This window comes from Leuciscus leuciscus (assembly GCF_965113295.1).
Source record: "Leuciscus leuciscus genome assembly, chromosome: 6".
Taxonomy (NCBI): Eukaryota; Metazoa; Chordata; class Actinopteri; order Cypriniformes; family Leuciscidae; genus Leuciscus; species Leuciscus leuciscus.
In genome coordinates, this window is record NC_138730.1 from 17654083 (window position 1) to 17671124 (window position 17042).

General features: G+C 36.2%; 1 protein-coding gene across 2 annotated transcripts in view; it reads left to right on the top strand.

Annotated features, from left to right (window-relative positions):
* Nucleotides 1–16847, top strand: part of ccdc39 (coiled-coil domain 39 molecular ruler complex subunit) — a 35946-nt gene extending 19099 nt beyond the window's left edge. Inside the window, exons 4-20 of one of the 2 annotated variants that reach the window (XM_082171757.1) lie at nt 1605–1763; nt 2756–2848; nt 2974–3102; nt 3270–3461; nt 6212–6315; nt 6422–6554; nt 7364–7558; nt 7666–7830; nt 9186–9323; nt 9663–9871; nt 10052–10175; nt 11097–11256; nt 11565–11671; nt 14561–14701; nt 15326–15505; nt 16160–16248; nt 16382–16847. In XM_082171757.1, coding sequence (XP_082027883.1) covers nt 1605–1763; nt 2756–2848; nt 2974–3102; nt 3270–3461; nt 6212–6315; nt 6422–6554; nt 7364–7558; nt 7666–7830; nt 9186–9323; nt 9663–9871; nt 10052–10175; nt 11097–11256; nt 11565–11671; nt 14561–14701; nt 15326–15505; nt 16160–16248; nt 16382–16547 — 2484 coding nt within the window. In that variant the 3' untranslated portion in view covers nt 16548–16847. Of the gene's footprint in view, nt 1–1604; nt 1764–2755; nt 2849–2973; nt 3103–3269; nt 3462–6211; nt 6316–6421; nt 6555–7363; nt 7559–7665; nt 7831–9185; nt 9324–9662; nt 9872–10051; nt 10176–11096; nt 11257–11564; nt 11672–14560; nt 14702–15325; nt 15506–16159; nt 16249–16381 lie in introns of those variants that run through there. The other variant, XM_082171758.1, reaches the window with a different exon arrangement.
* The last annotated feature ends 195 nt before the right edge of the window (nt 16848–17042 follow it).

Here is a 17042-nt window from a genome sequence, read left to right on the forward strand (position 1 = left end):
TGAAGCAGGAGCGGTCACTGCGAACACAGACAGGAATGTGCAACTATCTGTGCGCTCTCTTTCCTCGCTGGTCTTACCAGCCGTGAAAACGGCCTTTGAGTGCTCTCAAGCGCACCTTACCAGCTGTGAGAACAGCTTTTGTTTGCTCAAGTCAAAACAAAAAGAAAAGAAAGAGAGAGAAAAAAGACCGCTCGCGCTGCTGTGCTGTGTCACCCGCACCAGTGTGGAGAGGTCCGAAGAAGAAGAAGCTCGCTCAGTATCACAATCTTCTTGAAGATATGAAGAACACATCGAAGTGCTTGGCTCCGAAGCAAAAAACTGAAATGCAATCGCACCTTTTGCTCATTATATACCCGCGCTGCGAGGCTGAACAGCTAATGCAAATGATTGCATGCCAATGTGTATTGGCTCGTTTTAGTTTCACTTGAAGGAGATTTGCTTCTCTAGCGAGATTCCTATCAGTCGGTCACGACGTACGTAAAGAGTGACTGACCGATAAGGGAACTAAAATACAGCTCAAATGTAAAATAGAAAACATTTATTTGGTTCTTAGATCTTTTTGCTGCTTATCAATGCTGTACTTCAACAACTGGTCATGTTAGTGTATTGTATTAGTGTAGAATATAAATATTACTATATTACTAACCAGACTGACTTTATTTTCTGTCACACGTCTACAGAAGTTTTTATTGAGAATTAACAGAGGTTTAGATGTTGATGTCTTATTGTCTTATTGAAAATGTTTTTGTTGAGGTCACCATCATGTGAGGTCAAATCCTGTTTTTTGGAGACATTTTTGTTGTCTTTTGGGGTATGTTGAGGGTGATATTTGACAGCAAAAAGGCAGCAATCCCCAGAATATTTTTCTGCTATGTGTCAGGATACACCATGCAAAATTGTAGGGTTATATGGCCATTTATGTAGCTGAAGTACCTTAATATTCACAATTACATTATTCCGCCAAAAGCTTTTCCCAAAAAGGGTGTTTTTTTGGCCCCTGAGACCAAACGGGGCCGAGTTGGGGGTGGTCGTTATCAACTTGTGATGGCCCAAGGTATAAGATAATAGGAAATAATAGTGAAAAAAAGGTAGCAAAAAACATCATGAAGTGTGGACCTGGCTCCATTTCGGTGTTGATAGTGTCGGACCGAATGCAATGATTGGACGAACATTTTATGGTCCTACGCCTTCCACAAACGGTATACAGTATATACAAATAAAAATTCATTTAGATCACTAAAATTAGTGATTGCAGTCAGGATGTGACAACACTTTCAACCAGCTTAACAAAAAATGTGTCTGGAACAAATCTCCTACCCTGCCTTTAAGCAGCACAACTGTTTTCAACACCGATGATAATAAGAAATGTTTGCTGAGCAACAAATCAGCCAATGAAAATGATTTCTGAAAGACAAGGAAGACTTGAGTAATGAAAAAAGAAAACATTTATTTTAAATTGTAATAATATTTCACAGTTTTACTGTTTATACTGTATTGATCAAATAAATGCAGCTTTGTCAAAAACGGAACGTTTTAAATACTTTTATTTTATTAGAAAGGAACATAATCCTAATCTTAATGTAATTCTGTCAATATTTTCACAGAACAGCCTCTTTAAAGCCACTCAGAAGCTTGAGGAACTGAAGAGTCAGCTGAACTGGGACCAGCAGACCCTCGAGGCCTGGCTGCAGGAATCAGCACACAAGGATGAAGACACCATGGCCATCATCAAGTACGCCAAGCAAGATGAGAGCAGGATTCGAGTGAGTTTGTAGTACCAGCTGTTTGAGTATGGTCACTTTGAAAACCAATACTGAGCTGTCATAAGGAAAATGTAAAAGGTTGGTTGCTTTAAAGGGTTGAATGCATTTGCAGCACTCAACTGTTACAACTGCCAAGTAACACGAAGTACCTGGGTGAAGAACATGCCGAGAACATGTTTGTATCTCACCCGGCCTAAACGAACAAGTGAGCACAGTTGATTGACAATTGCCAAGGACCAGATGATCTTTAATTTGTACATTATGCTAATTATAATTTAGGGGACAAATGTGCTTAATTGTAAAAGGTAATATTGTCACAATAAGCTTTAGTTATAATATATTTAATATTGAATATTTAATTAAAATAAAATAAATTAAAATGTATAACATTAATTGTATACAATGTATAAGCATTATTTTAGTATCATTGATATACTATTATAGCTTTTGTTAATATTTTGAATTACATTTTATTGTTATATTTTTATTTTAGTTTCATTGAAATACTATTATAGCTTTTGATAATATTTTGAATTACATTTTATGTTTACATTTTTGGTTAAAAAAGTTATGTTGTATTCTGTTGTGTTTTTGACATTTGTATTAGTTTTTTTTTTTTATATATGTCTATATAGTTTTTATTAAGTTTTCTTTTTGAATTTTAGTTCATTTAGTTATATTGGTTATTTTAGTACTTCAACTTAAAATAAATAAAAATGATAAATGTTGCCTTGGCAACTAGCTAAAATAAAATATGTTTTTAAAATATATTTTATTTCAGTTCATTTTAATGTTTACGGTTTTAGTTAATGACGCTAATATCATATTTTAATTTAAATATTATTACAATGTGACATTTTTCATGAGATTCACTCACTTTGTATGGCAATTATTTTAGAAATACCTGAAAGGCAGTATGCTAAGCTGTAGTTTGTATTGCAGAATAACTGCCATGTCTGGGCTGATATAATATCTGCTGTCTTTTGAATCAGGAGCTGACACTGAACATTGAGAAGTTGACTCTTGAAGCCAACCAGAAGAGAAAGACCTTGAACAGTGAAATCACTGAGTCGGTTACAGCACAGGTGATGGATATTTTTCTGTGCTCCCTCACATTTCTCAGTTGTCAGAGGACATTTTTATGCTTTGAGCATGCCATAATTCTTATAGGCTTTGGTCTTTGCAAATGCACTTGTATTTTTGGATCCAGATCGCTTTGGACAAGACAGCCGAGAGCTTTCGTCAGGCTCACATTGAGAGGCAAGAGATTATCGACCAGTGGGAGAACACCATTGAACAAATGAGGAAAAGAGACCAGGAGATACAGCAGTGTGCCATGGTAACCTGAAGATGGCGCTCTTTTAATACTAAGACATCATTAAATGCACAGCGTTTCTGTAGATGTAAACATATACATTGTAATTTTCTTAATAAAATAACTATATCTACCATTTCATTCTGAAAATGGTTTATTCAACTTTGATTGTAAATCACTCGATCTTCTAGTTGCAAGCGGAGGTGAACCAAACGATTAGAGAGAAGAATGATTTGGTCAAGGAGAGGAAGGACTTCATGGAGCGTGAGATAGAGAACAATAAAGAGCTGGAGAGGAATATAGACACGGCTGAACGTCAGGCGCTTCGACTCAGACAGCATCTCCAGGAAGAGGAGAGGAACGATAGACGACTGCAGCATGAGGTGAGTCCATGACAGCTTAACAACATTGGGGTGCTTCTCGTTTCTTCGCTCCTCTTTCCTCAAACCTGTGAACCAGAGGCCGATCAAAGTCCATCATGATGAAAGGCGCATCAATTGTTGGAATCCACCGTGAGGTCAGTGGCGGTTCTAGACCACAGTAACTGGGGGGGCCAGGCAGGGGCCACTTGTGCTTTTAGGGGGCACACCTTTAACATTCATCTTAACCTATTTTCAGTATTATTTCAAATAATTTTTCACCATGTCATGCATGACTGCAATCTCTAGAAAAAGCTAATAAATTATATTAGCTAAGCTAATAAAACAATTTCAATTCAAATGAATGTTTCATTATGTTTAATTGTAGTGTGATATAATGATCAATAATAACACATTTTTAGCATCTAAGCACACACACTAAAAAAAATGGTTCTTCAGCGGTTCTTCAGGGGTTCTTTGCGGTGGTTAAGGTGCTATATAGCACCACTACCATTTAAAGAACCTGTTAAGCCCAGTTTGGTTCTTCAGCGGTTCTTTAGCGGTTCTTTGGGGTGGTTAAGGTGCTATATGGCACCTCTTATGGTTCTACATAGCACCATTTGACAAAGGTAGGTGCTATATGGCACTTAAAGTGGTTCCCCTATGATTACAAGCCAATGAACCACTTTTAGTGCTATTTAGCACCATTTTTGTTTAGAGTGCATCTAGGCACTTTTTTACACCTGGGGTGGCAATAATATCATATCACAATTTTTTTATTTTTTTTCAGGAAAATCAGGATTTTATCACGATTCTTATTTCATGTTGGTTTTACTATTTTGCATGTGATTGAGCATTACAGCCAAACTAATGTCCCTATTTTAAAAGCAAAGCCTTATAGGCTAGGTAACAAAATATAAAATAAAAAAGAATGGCAGACATTTAGGCCAAAGTGGCGAAAATAAAAATCTTTGTCACTATTTTCTTTGTTATAAAAATTAAGAACAGAGATACATATTACACATACACAACTTAATATACAAATGAAATAAACAGTGCTTTATTTTATCAGCTATAGGTGTATTTAACAGTAGAATTGAAGAAAGTAATTAAATGAACACATATGAAAATAAAACACAACAGACTTAAAGTTCTCAGTCAAGAGCAGTGAATGATTTCCTCTGTGTGTTTTGTTGTTTTATTAACATTAAAGGGATAGTTCTCCCCCCAAAAAGTCATAATTTACTCTCTTAAGTTGTTTTAAACCTGAATAAGTTTCTTTCTTCTGTTGAAAATAAACGTTATTTGAAAGAATGTGAGTAACCAAACAGTTGATGTACCCCTGTGACTTCCATAGTATATTTTTTCCTTCTATGTATGGAAGTCAATGGGGACCAGCAACTGTTTGGTTTTGGGTGAACTATCTCTTTAAGGACAAGCGGCAGCATGTTTATTATTAGGGCTACTGTCTCTTTAAGAACTGCACGCGACGCGTCTAATATACACGCATATGACAAGCAGATTTTAATAAATTTTCTCTGTTTGCTTTCACTTTAGACATAACCAACTTTGTTTATGTAAACATTGTCTGTATTTGACAGTATTAGCGCAATATAAGACTCAAAAGATAATTCAGTCCAGTAACAGGCTTTTAGTGCATGTGCGCGTCGAGTGTACGCGCTCAGTAAAGCGCATATTTGAACAGCGCATCAGCAGCGAATGACATGTTTAACCGGCAAGGCTTTAAAGCACATGCAAATAATGAACTTTTGTGAACTGCAGTGTCCCGTTCCTCTGCGTTAACATTTGATGTGAATATACGTCGTGCTGCAGTGTAGCCTATAGATGAAGGCGCCGCAACTGATAAAATGCGCAGTTGTTTGGTGTGATTTTACGATTCCAAATTTAGGGGGGCCAGAGGGGGGGCCAAGCTTGGTGACACGGGGGCACTGGCCCCCCCGGCCCCCCCTCTAGAACCGCCACTGCGTGAGGTGGAAAGGATCTAGTACTGTGGATCTCAACATGGGGGACGGGCCCACTAGAGGGCCTAAGCAAACTTCCAAGGGGGCTTCAAAATGACTTAAAATGATTTTTTTATTTTTTATTATAAAAGCATTAAAATAAGCTAAAACAAGTTAAAAAAAGTCTAGATATTTCATAATACTTGGTATTTTTATACCAATGTTCCCCCAAAAATGAAAATACATAATTTACTCACCCTCAAGTTGTTCTAAACCTATATGTGTTTCTTTCTTCTGTTGGAACACAAAAGAAGATAGTTGATAACCAGACATTTTCTGGTCCCCATTGACTTCCATAGTCATTTCTTTCATACTATGGAAGTCAATGGGGTCCAGCAGCTGTTTGGTTACCCATATTCTTCAAAATATCTTCTGTTGTGTACAGAAGAGGGAAACTAACACAGGTTTAGACTAACCTAAGGCTAAGGGTGAGTAAATGATGACAGAATGTTCAACTATCCCTTTAAAGTCAAAACGGTTGAGATCCACTGATCTAGTCCCATCATACCAAGGCTGTTTTGGTACCTTAACAAAATATTTTTTTTTGTTCTTCAAAAACATTGGGTTACTATGTATATACCACAATAGATTAATATGGTTATCATGGACATTATACCATGGTATTATACCATTAATGTACCCTGGTACAGCCACAGTACATCTTTGTAAGGGTAGGGATTTTTTCATGTTAATCAAATGCAAATAAAGATATGAATTTGGCGAAACTAATCAAATGTGGTGTTTTTCTCTCAGGTGGAGGTTCTGAAGGGAACTTTAGAACGAACAGCCACAGATGTGGAGACCACCAGATCTCAGCTAACCAGCATGAAAAAGAACATTCAGACCAAAACAGCAAAGTAAAGCTTTTCTTTTCTCAGACGACTGCTCAGTCTTATAGTTCACAGCAAATTCATAGCAAATATCCAATTCATTGTAGTAATATATCTAGTTCTTTTGTTATAGGGTTGCAGAGGTAAAGCTGCATATTGCTGCTCTGAAGGAGAAGCTGCTGGTGGTGATGGAGGCAGTGCTGGATGGTGAAGAGCAAGCAGCACAGATGGAGCAACTGCGCAAAGAACAGGAACAGAACATTAAAGTGAGTTTGACTCCTCTGACTCTTTTTAACTTCACAGCAATTCACTGGCAATCTGGGCATCAGGCATCTTCTGTTCAGATGGGGCTGGATGCCATACTGTCGCCTCTCTCTCTCTCCCTCTCTCTCTCTCCAGTATTATTTATATACTATTACAGTTTTATTAATTTTGAGTTAGCTTTTTATTTGTAGTTACATTTTTAGTAATTTTGTAATGTGCTATTTGTAATATATAAAAATATTACTTTTTATTTAGGTTTAATTTATTTTTATTTCAGTTTTGTTTAGTGAGCGTTTCAGCCTATGTTTTATTTTATTTTACCTTTAGTTCAATTAATAAAACTGTTTTTAATAGTTTTATTTGACGATAGTAACCCTGGTCCACAGTTTTGGAAAAATAAGACACATGATTTACTGTTATGGCCAATAACTCATAAATACCAGATATTAAAATTCTGTGCTATTTTGTGAGTAAGTTAATAAAACACTAAAAATAATTTACAGCATTTTAATGCACAGTATGGAAAATGTATATTCATTTAGAGATTTACTAAAGATTACATTTAACCACTAGTGCTATTAAAATATTAGTGTTATTCAAATATTAACAAAGTGAGCGTTAAATGTAAAAATAGGGGAAATGAGAATTACAATTGATTAATGCACAATTAAATTTCCAATATCAACCCATACCTATATTATTTTAAACGAAGAAAAAAAAAAAGATTTGTTAAGCCTGTTTGTGATTGACTTGTAAATGAAAGTTATTATGATGTGTCTGTACTTGGATTAATAAAGTATTAATTGTGTAGGAGATCGATGCTCAGCTGCTCCAGCAGAGAGAGCTCATGTTCAGGAAGAGTCAGGAGTTGCAAGGGCTGCGTGAAAAAGAGAAGAACATCACAGCTGAGATCTGCGCCACCCGGGCCGCTCTCTCCAGCCTAGAGAGCAGACTCAGCAAACTGGACCAGAGCTTTCTCAAACAGCAGATGATCATCTCCAACCAGGCAAGAGAACAAATAGTTATCATCTGACTAAATTTGTCAGTATGTAAGCGGGGTCGTTTTCTAGAAGCTGACAGATGACTCGAGTGTCGATCTTTTGTTTGGTTTAGGAGTTTCAGATCCAGATGCTGGAGAGGAAGACTTTACACTTGCAGGGGAAGGTGAACACAAAGGAGAAGGAAGCTCTGGAGAAGAGGGCTTCTGATCTGGCTGAAGCTCTAGAGGAGAAGAAGAGGACGGCCGCCACACTCAACACACAGCTGAAGAAACTCCAGGTGAGAGTGTGTGTCTCTGCTGTTATATTGATTTCTCAGAGCTCTCCTCAGCTTTGGAGAACAGCTGTTTTCAGTAGGCACACAGGTCCGATTCACAGGTGATATGTCATAAATGTGTTTATTGATTGATTACTGATTTCAGTTTTTTGGTATTCTGCCCTTGAGTTGATGCAATTAAAAACAATGCACCTTATTTTTCTCTCAATCTTATATTTCCTGCTGTCCTTGATGCAATATAAATATCTGGTTCAGTCATGAAACTCTAGAGGGCGCAGGATGATGGGTCCTTTACATGCAATCTACAAGCAATCACATGATTACCGCATGGCACAAGCTGATTGGCCTCTGCTAATCCTGCAGCCAATGAGATTGCTTGCTCAACATTTCAATAGTCTGGTTCAGTTTTTGCTGTAGGCTAGTCCTGTGTTTTGCTACCAGAGTTCCTCTGAAACCCTCCACCTCCCCCAGCTCCACCTGCCTGGATCTGTTACGGGATTTATGTCTGTCTATTTACGCAGCAGCTGCAGCAGATCTTACATTCTCACAGCAGCGTGTCTGTGTATCTATTATCAGTAGCAAGTCTATACTTGCTCTGCAGCAGGAGTAACATAGCACATCTAGTCTGCCAAGATAAAATACATTAATATTGCCATATTCAATAACATGCTAAAACTATTCAGAGATTTGTCATGATTGAAATATAAAGTTGCATATAAATAAGCATAGTGAACTAACAGATTTAAAACAATTGCCTGGTGTTATTTGTGATATATCAAGACAAAATAAAAATAAAAAAGAAATGTTATATTATTTAAAGCTGATTAAACCTATTTTAGGAACATCAAGTTTTTTTGCATTGCACCTTTATTTAACAATTAAGCACATTTTCTAAATTCTTCACAATTTCTAATATTCTTATTTAAATTATATTAATTAATTAATTAATTAAATAATAATAATGAATTATTACTGATAATATATACACATATAAGTTTGGGGTCAGTAAGTCTTTTTTTCAGTGACAGTAAAGACATTTATAATGTTACAAAAGATTTATATTTCAAATAAATGCTGTTCTTTTGAACTTTAATAAATTGCATTTAAAATATATTCAAATAGAAAACAGATATTATTATATATAGATAACAATTTCACAATATTACAGTCTTTACAGCATTTTTCATGAAAGAAAAAGCATCCTTGCTGAGCATAAAAGACTTATTCCAAAAACATAAAAAAAATCGTACCAACCCAAAACTTTTGAACGGTAGCATATACTGTGTATTCTTTTGATTTGTGGGTGAAACATGACCTGTTTTTGGATGTTTTTAATGGTGCATACTGTATATTCTCAGGATGATATCCGCTGCATTAGGAAAGACGCAGAGAAGAGCGAAGCAGAGAAGAGAGATCTGACCTCCAAGATCCAGGAGATGGAACTCTTCATCGGCATCTCTGAGAAAGACCAGAAAAAACTCAGGCTCATTAAACAGGTCAATAACTTGATTGTCCATCACTGATAAATGTACCAGGTATCTGTACCAGGCCACAGTATTTCACTAAATTCAAACACTCAACCAATATGAATTTCTCTACTTGCCAGTTTGCATGCATTAAATATTTCTCATTTAACACATTTCTATTCAACAATTTTCCCCCTACCATCAGCACTTGCTATCAGCACAACGTATCAAATTTGAAATACATTATTTATCTATTGTGGATAACTTAATCTATCAAAGCATTTTATAAAATATCAGCAGTAAACCATGTTAGAGAACAAACCACATTTGCTCTGTTGCACACGTGTGAACGTCGTCTTCCTCCATCAGGACAGTATGGTGGAGAAAGGTCTCCTGAAGATGGAGGTTCAGCGGCTGAGAGACCTGCTGTATGACAGAGCAGATGGAGTGCTGACTCTGGAGAAGAGACGTCTACAGCTGCAAGCGGCCATGAAAGAGAGAGAGGAGGCGATCCGTCTGTACCGAGAGATGCTGGTTAAACAGATCAAGCTCACCGAACAGGAGAGACAAGAGCTCAGGTAAAAACACGCTAGCCAATTATAAATGAAAATTATTTAATTATTTAGTGTGGCTTAGAAGATACATTTAAACTACAATACATATATAAAAATGGAAATAAGTTGATCTGCACTGATGTCATATGCAGTATTTGACTCAACATTTTTCTGCACTCTGTTGGTTGTTACAAATGGCCTCAGTAATGTGGTGAACGAGAGAATGTTCAAAATCGACAAGATGAGGAAGAGGTATGAGATCCTGACTGTTTCCATGGCTGCACCAGAGGGAGAGGAGGATAAATCCCAGGCCTACTTCATCATAAAGGTATCATACCACTATTTTTAATAACATTGATTATTTTTCCACTTTTTCCAGATGCATTGAGCTCTATCAAGTGCACAAGGTAGAATCACAGTAAAATAAGTAATATTATTTCATGCATCAGATTCCTAGAATGAAAAAGCTTGTTCAGAAACATGTGATGGCATGCTTAATGAAGGATATCCCTTTTTAAATTTTTTATAATAAAGAACATTCTTTAATGTTATTTCATTAAAAAAAATTAAATAAAATAAAAAAACAGTATACACTACCATTTAAAAGTTAGGGGTCAATAATATTTTTAAAGAAATGTATACTTTTATTCAGCAAGGAAGCATTAAATATATAAAAAGTGACAACAAAGACATTTTTAATGTTACAAAATATTTATATTTCAAATAAATGTTGTTCTTTTGAATTCTCTATTCATCAAAGAATCCTGAAAGAAAATGTATTGTGGTTTCCACAAAAGTATGGCAGCACAACTGTTTTCAACATTGATAATAATAAGAAATATTCCTTGAGCACTAAATTATTCATCATATTACAATGATTTCTGAAGGATCATGTGACACTGAAGACTGGAGTAATGATGCTGAAAATTCAGCTTTACCATCACAGGAATAAATGACATTTTAAAATACGTTCAAACGGGAAAGTTATTTTAAAGTATAATACTATTTCACGATATTACTGTTTTACTGTATATTGTTGATCAAATAAATGCAGCTTTGGTAATCACAAAATACTTCTTTCAAAAGCATTAAATATGGTTTCATCAAAAACAAAGAAGAAGTGCAGCTTGGGTTTTTGCATTCAAAGCATTCCCAACTCCTGACTACTCCATATTTTTCTCTATATCTGATGAACATTACAACTCCATATATGTCACAATATCTAATAAACTCTGTACTTTTTCCGAAGGCAGCTCAAGAGAAAGAAGAACTCCAGCGTCAGGGGGATGTTTTGGACGCCCAAATCCGCAAGGCAGAGAAAGAGATCCACGCTTTGGAGAACACCCTGCAAGTTGTCAGCAACTGCAATACAACCTACCGCAAAACCCTGACCAAAGTCACTGAGTCCAGTAAGTATTTCTATAATATTAAACTCATAGATTACTCCAAAACATAGTCATACTCAAACACTTTAACTCATTGCCAGCTTTTTAAAACATTCTTCATCGCTAATGTCACCGTGTGATTCTAATTTTAAAGTGGTCTGTTAAGATTGTTTGGTTACCTGTAGTATGAGGAAAATAACAGCTGTAGCTATGCACAAGCATTTTCAGCTTAAGCCATACCTAAAAGCAAACGTCACTTTTTCGTGGTATAGCAGTGTATATAATCAAACAGAGTTTTGTTGTGAGCTGAGCAGTGCACCATCTCGCTGTAGGTCCCGCACACCAGGAGAAACTCAAGCTGGAGGAGCAGAGACGAGCAGCCGAGGACAAATACAAATTTAAGAAACGGCAAATGCGAGAACTGCAGGAGGATGTTGAAGTAAATATGTGTGTTGACGTAAACATTCTTCGAGACAGAAAATGCGGACACAAACTAAATTTATATAAATATGTGAAGTCTCTCATGATACAGAAATGTATTTCCTAACATTAGTTAATTGATCTATTAGGTATCATGGAACTAAACATTTTTTCATTTAATAATTATATTTAAATATATTTATTTAAAATATGTATTAAAATATTATATATTATAAAATATATATTTAAATATTGTTTTGTTTTAATTATAATTAGGTCATTCCTGCAGTTAGTTTTGTGGATTTTGATCTGAGCAGGTTTGTTAAAAAAAGAAGAAGTTAAAGTTCTATTATTATCTTTTCAGAAGGAGAAAATGTCTGTCCATCAGAAAACACACTGGTCAAGCTCAGGCCTCAAGCTCGAGTACAACCTAATAATCCTGACCAAATATTTCACATGTGGGATAGGAAAATTGTCCGCATTGTTACATGACATTTGCAATGCATTGAGTAACAGCCAGGGTGGACATTTTAAGCTAATAAAGCCCGTTACTAGCTCGGAAAGAACAACATGCTAGCAGAAGATATATTACCTGTCCATTTATAAATAAAGAAACATTTTCATGTCCAGTATAAATGGACACATCAGGGTGACCATGTTGTGTTTGATGCTATTAGATAAATATTCCAAAAAATTAGGAAACTAGAAAAGTTTATGACTAACACTTTGTTCTTGAAGTTTCTTTCCCTCCAAGTAAATGATGTCACTTCAAGCAAGTCACGTGATTTAGGGCATATATGGAGTAGGGTTTGAGAGACAAACTAATTTAATGGTTTACACCTTAAAAAAAACAACGTATGTATCACAATACATATTGTATAATTATTTTATGTCAAGGAGAGTAAGTAAATGTATATAATAATACAAAAAAATTGCTAATTAAGAATTTTATTTCAAAGTGATATTCCTGGGTACTAATCATGATTTTTTTGTGTGTGTGTGAACAATTGTTTTTATTGAACAATCAGTTAGTTATTATTAAATACACAAGGAGGCTAATCAACAGAACTAGAGACATGTGTGTAACATAATCAGTAACCATAGAAACAAACAAGGATCAGGAACAACACTGTCAAACAGAATAGAACCAAACCAAAAGTCAACTAAGGGCGTTTTTCCACTGGGTTCGTTTGCTGCGGTCCGAACCCGAGTGCGCTAGTTCCCGGCGCCCCCCGCAGCGTTGGTCTGGTTTCACACTCAATTAGTTGTATCGAACCCAGGTGCGTTTGCAGTGATCTTACGTCATCGCAAACGCACACGGAAAACGCATGGAGAATACAACTCGACTGAGCATAGCTGTAATTTGTCTGTTTTTTTGGTGCTATTATGCACAACATAGTGAGAGACAACTACGTTTATGTTCATTACATGGTGTAATTCAGGCTGAATTATTCAGCACATATCCAGGGGACGCCGTGTTTCTGCTGCTCGCAGAAGATTTTTGACTGATGCGACAGTGATACGCATGCGCGGGAGACTATACTTCCTGAACAAGCACGCACCCGAGTCCGTGTTGCTTGCACATTAACGCGAACCGCGCCACGGTTCGAGAGCAACCGAGCTCAGACCACCTCCTCCAGGTAGTCTCGGGTTCAGTACTCTAGTGCGCACCCGGGTCCGATGACAGCGTTCACATTAGCGATTTTTCATGCGAACCGTGCCCCGGTCCGCACTAAACTGCCAGTGTGAAAGCACCCTAACATACTTGTGACGGGGGGGGGGCAGGCAAAACCTATGCAATCATTTCCAATGGATCATCTGATGATTTGTGATTTTTGGGGATAATGTAATTGTCTCCCAAACTTGATCAGAAAAAATAACTTGTATATCACCAGTGATGTCCTTAGACCAAGTAGTTGCTATGGAAAGTAGTTTGTATGAGTTTTTGTATGAGAGAGGAGTAAATAAAGGAAGCAGAGGTAATAGAGTTTTCAGATGGAAGGATTAGCTTTCGTAAAGGATGCATGAGCAATTGTGGATTTCACGGAACTCCGTAAGTGCGAAGAGCAAACCATATCTGGAGATACATGAAAAAGGAAGAGCATGGTAAATTAAAAAGGTCCTAATATCCTGACATTTTCAGGCCTTTGTCAATTTGTGCCGAAACAATTTACATTACATGTAAACTAAAGGGGTAGTTCATCCAAAAATGAAATTCCCTTTAAGGACAAGGAAAAGGGTTATTTCCTGATATATATATATATATATATATATATATATATATATATATATATATATATATGAAGAGTTCAGATGCAAAAGCCTCTAAGTGCCATCTGAAATTTTCTTCTAGAATGATCATTTTTATCAAGCTTGTATATTTAAGTTCAGTAATTTCACTTAAATGACAATTCATAGGTCATTTTCATTGCCATTTAAGTGAAATTACTGAACTTAAATATACAAGCTTGATAAAAATGATCATTCTAGAAGAAAATTTCAGATGGCACTTAGAGGCTTTTGCATCTGAACTCTTCATATATATAGTTCTTGCTATTAGTATTGTAATTAATTACAGGGATGTGTAATAATATGTGTAACACAAACACTGGGAAAAAAACATTTCTGTGAAGAGTTATCAGAACTGTAAAATGTTACGAGTTGTTACGAGCATATGGAAATACACAGTATTTGTATGTACCCTATAATTCAAAGTGTGTACTTTCACTTTAATATGTATGTTACTAGGTAACACAAAAGTTAAAAAGAATGTTTGAAAACAAGTCTAACAAGTTTCTGTAAACCTGTTCTGTAAAACGTAAAAACATGTTAATTAGCGAGGCCAGCTTGATTCAGTAATGTTAAATAAAATAAAATCATTGATGATGGCACATTTTTCACATTTCAGAGCATGTCCAGCACATTGGAGGGTCTTCTTCAAGAGGAAGCCGATAAGAACGAGAGCATTGAGAGGAACCAAGCACATGTTCTCTATCTCAACAAAGACATCCTCTCTCAGGAGGAGAAACTCAATAGAGCCGCCAAACAGGTCTGACATACGCCCTCACATACCCTACAATTATCCAGCTTTATCTTTTCAGATTCATACAGAATCTCAAGTGACTTTTCTTTAGTAATTAAGTTTATAATAGTCAAGTAAGTCACGTTTAGCACTTACAATAGGCTAATGAATGGCAGGTTTCATTGTGACAACTTACTCTAGACAGTTTGACAACATGCCTTGCTAAGTAAAAAGTGTGACTATCCTATATAAGGTTCTGTCATGAAACTCCTGGCGCAGACTGATGGGTCCTTTACCGGCAATCTCTGCTAGCAATCACAGCCCTCATTTATACATTTTATTTCATTTATATTATCAGCAGCCAATGAGCTCATGTGTGTCATGTGTATATTTGCAGTAGCAAGTCCTGTACTTGCTCTGCAGCAGCAGGAACATAGATCTATTAACATATTAACATGATATGACCAGACATATTAACATGGTCATACCCATTACCATGTCAAACACTCTTAGAGTTATCATGACGGGAATATATTTATATGTAATGTATATATGGCCAGTAATGACCAAATAAACCCATATTATTGTTGTTATCCAATATAAGACAGAGAGCGCCTGATCTCACAATCTCATCCTATTTTTGTCTCACAGTGTGCCAAATATACCAAGGAAATTCGGTCTGCTAAGAAGACCAAAGAGAAGACTTTTGAGGAACGCGACATAAAGCTACGAGAACTCAGAGACTTAAATAAAAGCCTAAATAAGATGCTCCTAGAAGCCATAGAGGAGAATCCTGACCTGGCAGCTACAGTACAGATACGTTTTATGCAGGTACAGCTTGACTGGAAAAATTACACATCATGATCTATAAGCAACATGTAGTCATTGTAAAAAAAATTTTAAAAAAATATTCATTACAAATCAAAAAATATAATTGCTGCTTTGTCAAAGTTATACAAAGTGGCAGTAAGTTCAAGCAAGGATAAGTTAACTGCACTTTTCAAATACTTTAAATTACCTCATGTTGAGTAGGCTAAAGTTGAATATAAATTTCCGTTCAAAAGTTTGGGGTTGATTAATAATTGAACATTTGGGGTTAAATATTGATAATAAAAATAAATGTTTCTTGAGCAGCAAATTAGCATATTAGAATGATTTATGAAGGATCATGTGACACTGAAAACGGAAAATTCAGCTTTGACATAGCAGCAATAAATGACCTTTTACCATACATTAAAAAACATATTAATAATAATGTCATGTTACAGTTTTGCCTGTGTTTTTGATCAAATAAATCCAGCCTTGGTGAGCATCAGAGAGTTCTTTCAGAAACATTAAACAAATCTTACCAACCCCAATCGTTTTAACAGTAGTGCATTTTTACAGTGGGGTCAATTATCAGAGGAATTCTTCTGATAATTACTTGCTTTGTTGCATCTAAATGAAGCTACTAATGAACTGTAATGGTTGTGTTCCTCATTGCAGGCTGGTCTGACTCTGCCCTCTCCTGCTTCCACTCCATCCAGCCGTCTGAGCTCAAAGATCAGCTCAGCGCGCAGTTCTGCTTCACATCGGTATTCACATAATCATAAACTATTGCGATTTATATTCCATGCGTACAGTACGTCTGCTGCTATCCAGCATATTATCCAGTCAAGTGTGACTGTTTATACCAGACAAATATGCATGACCCCACATGCGTTTCAGATCCTCAAATCTATCGGCCTGCAGTAGTGCCAGAAGCCAATCTGTCCTGTCCACCCCAGTGAAGACAGTGGATCTGGGATTGGGCCTCTCCGTCACGTCCCCGCAAGGATCTCTGCCACCCAGCGCTGCCAGCAGCAGCAGGAGCAGCAAGTGCAAGAGCCCATAGACACATCAGATCTCACTGTGAGGAAGACTTGTGTGTGAGGAAGTTATTGTTATTAATTATACCACCGTTCTCGTTATTCCAGTTGTACCTCAATGTTTAATTGATTCCACTCAATGTTATCTTTAAAAGGACTTTGGCTGTTTAAAATTCACTTTTATCACTTTTTATGTGTGTGTGTGTGTGTGTGTGTGTGTGTGTGTGTGTGTGTGTGTGTGTGTGTGTGTGTGTGTGTGTGTGTGTGTGTGTGTGTGTGTGTGTGTGTGTGTGTGTGTGTGTGTGTGTGTGTGTGTGTGAATAAAATGACACCCTTGAAATTTGTTATTACTTCAGACTTCACTGTTGATTATACACTACAGGTCAAAAGTTTGAAATAATTAAAACTTTTATAATGAATGTTTTTTAAAGAAGTCTCTTATGCTCACCAAGGATGCATTTATTTGATATTTATTTTAAAAAATACAATAAAAACAGCATTATTGTGAAATATAATTACAA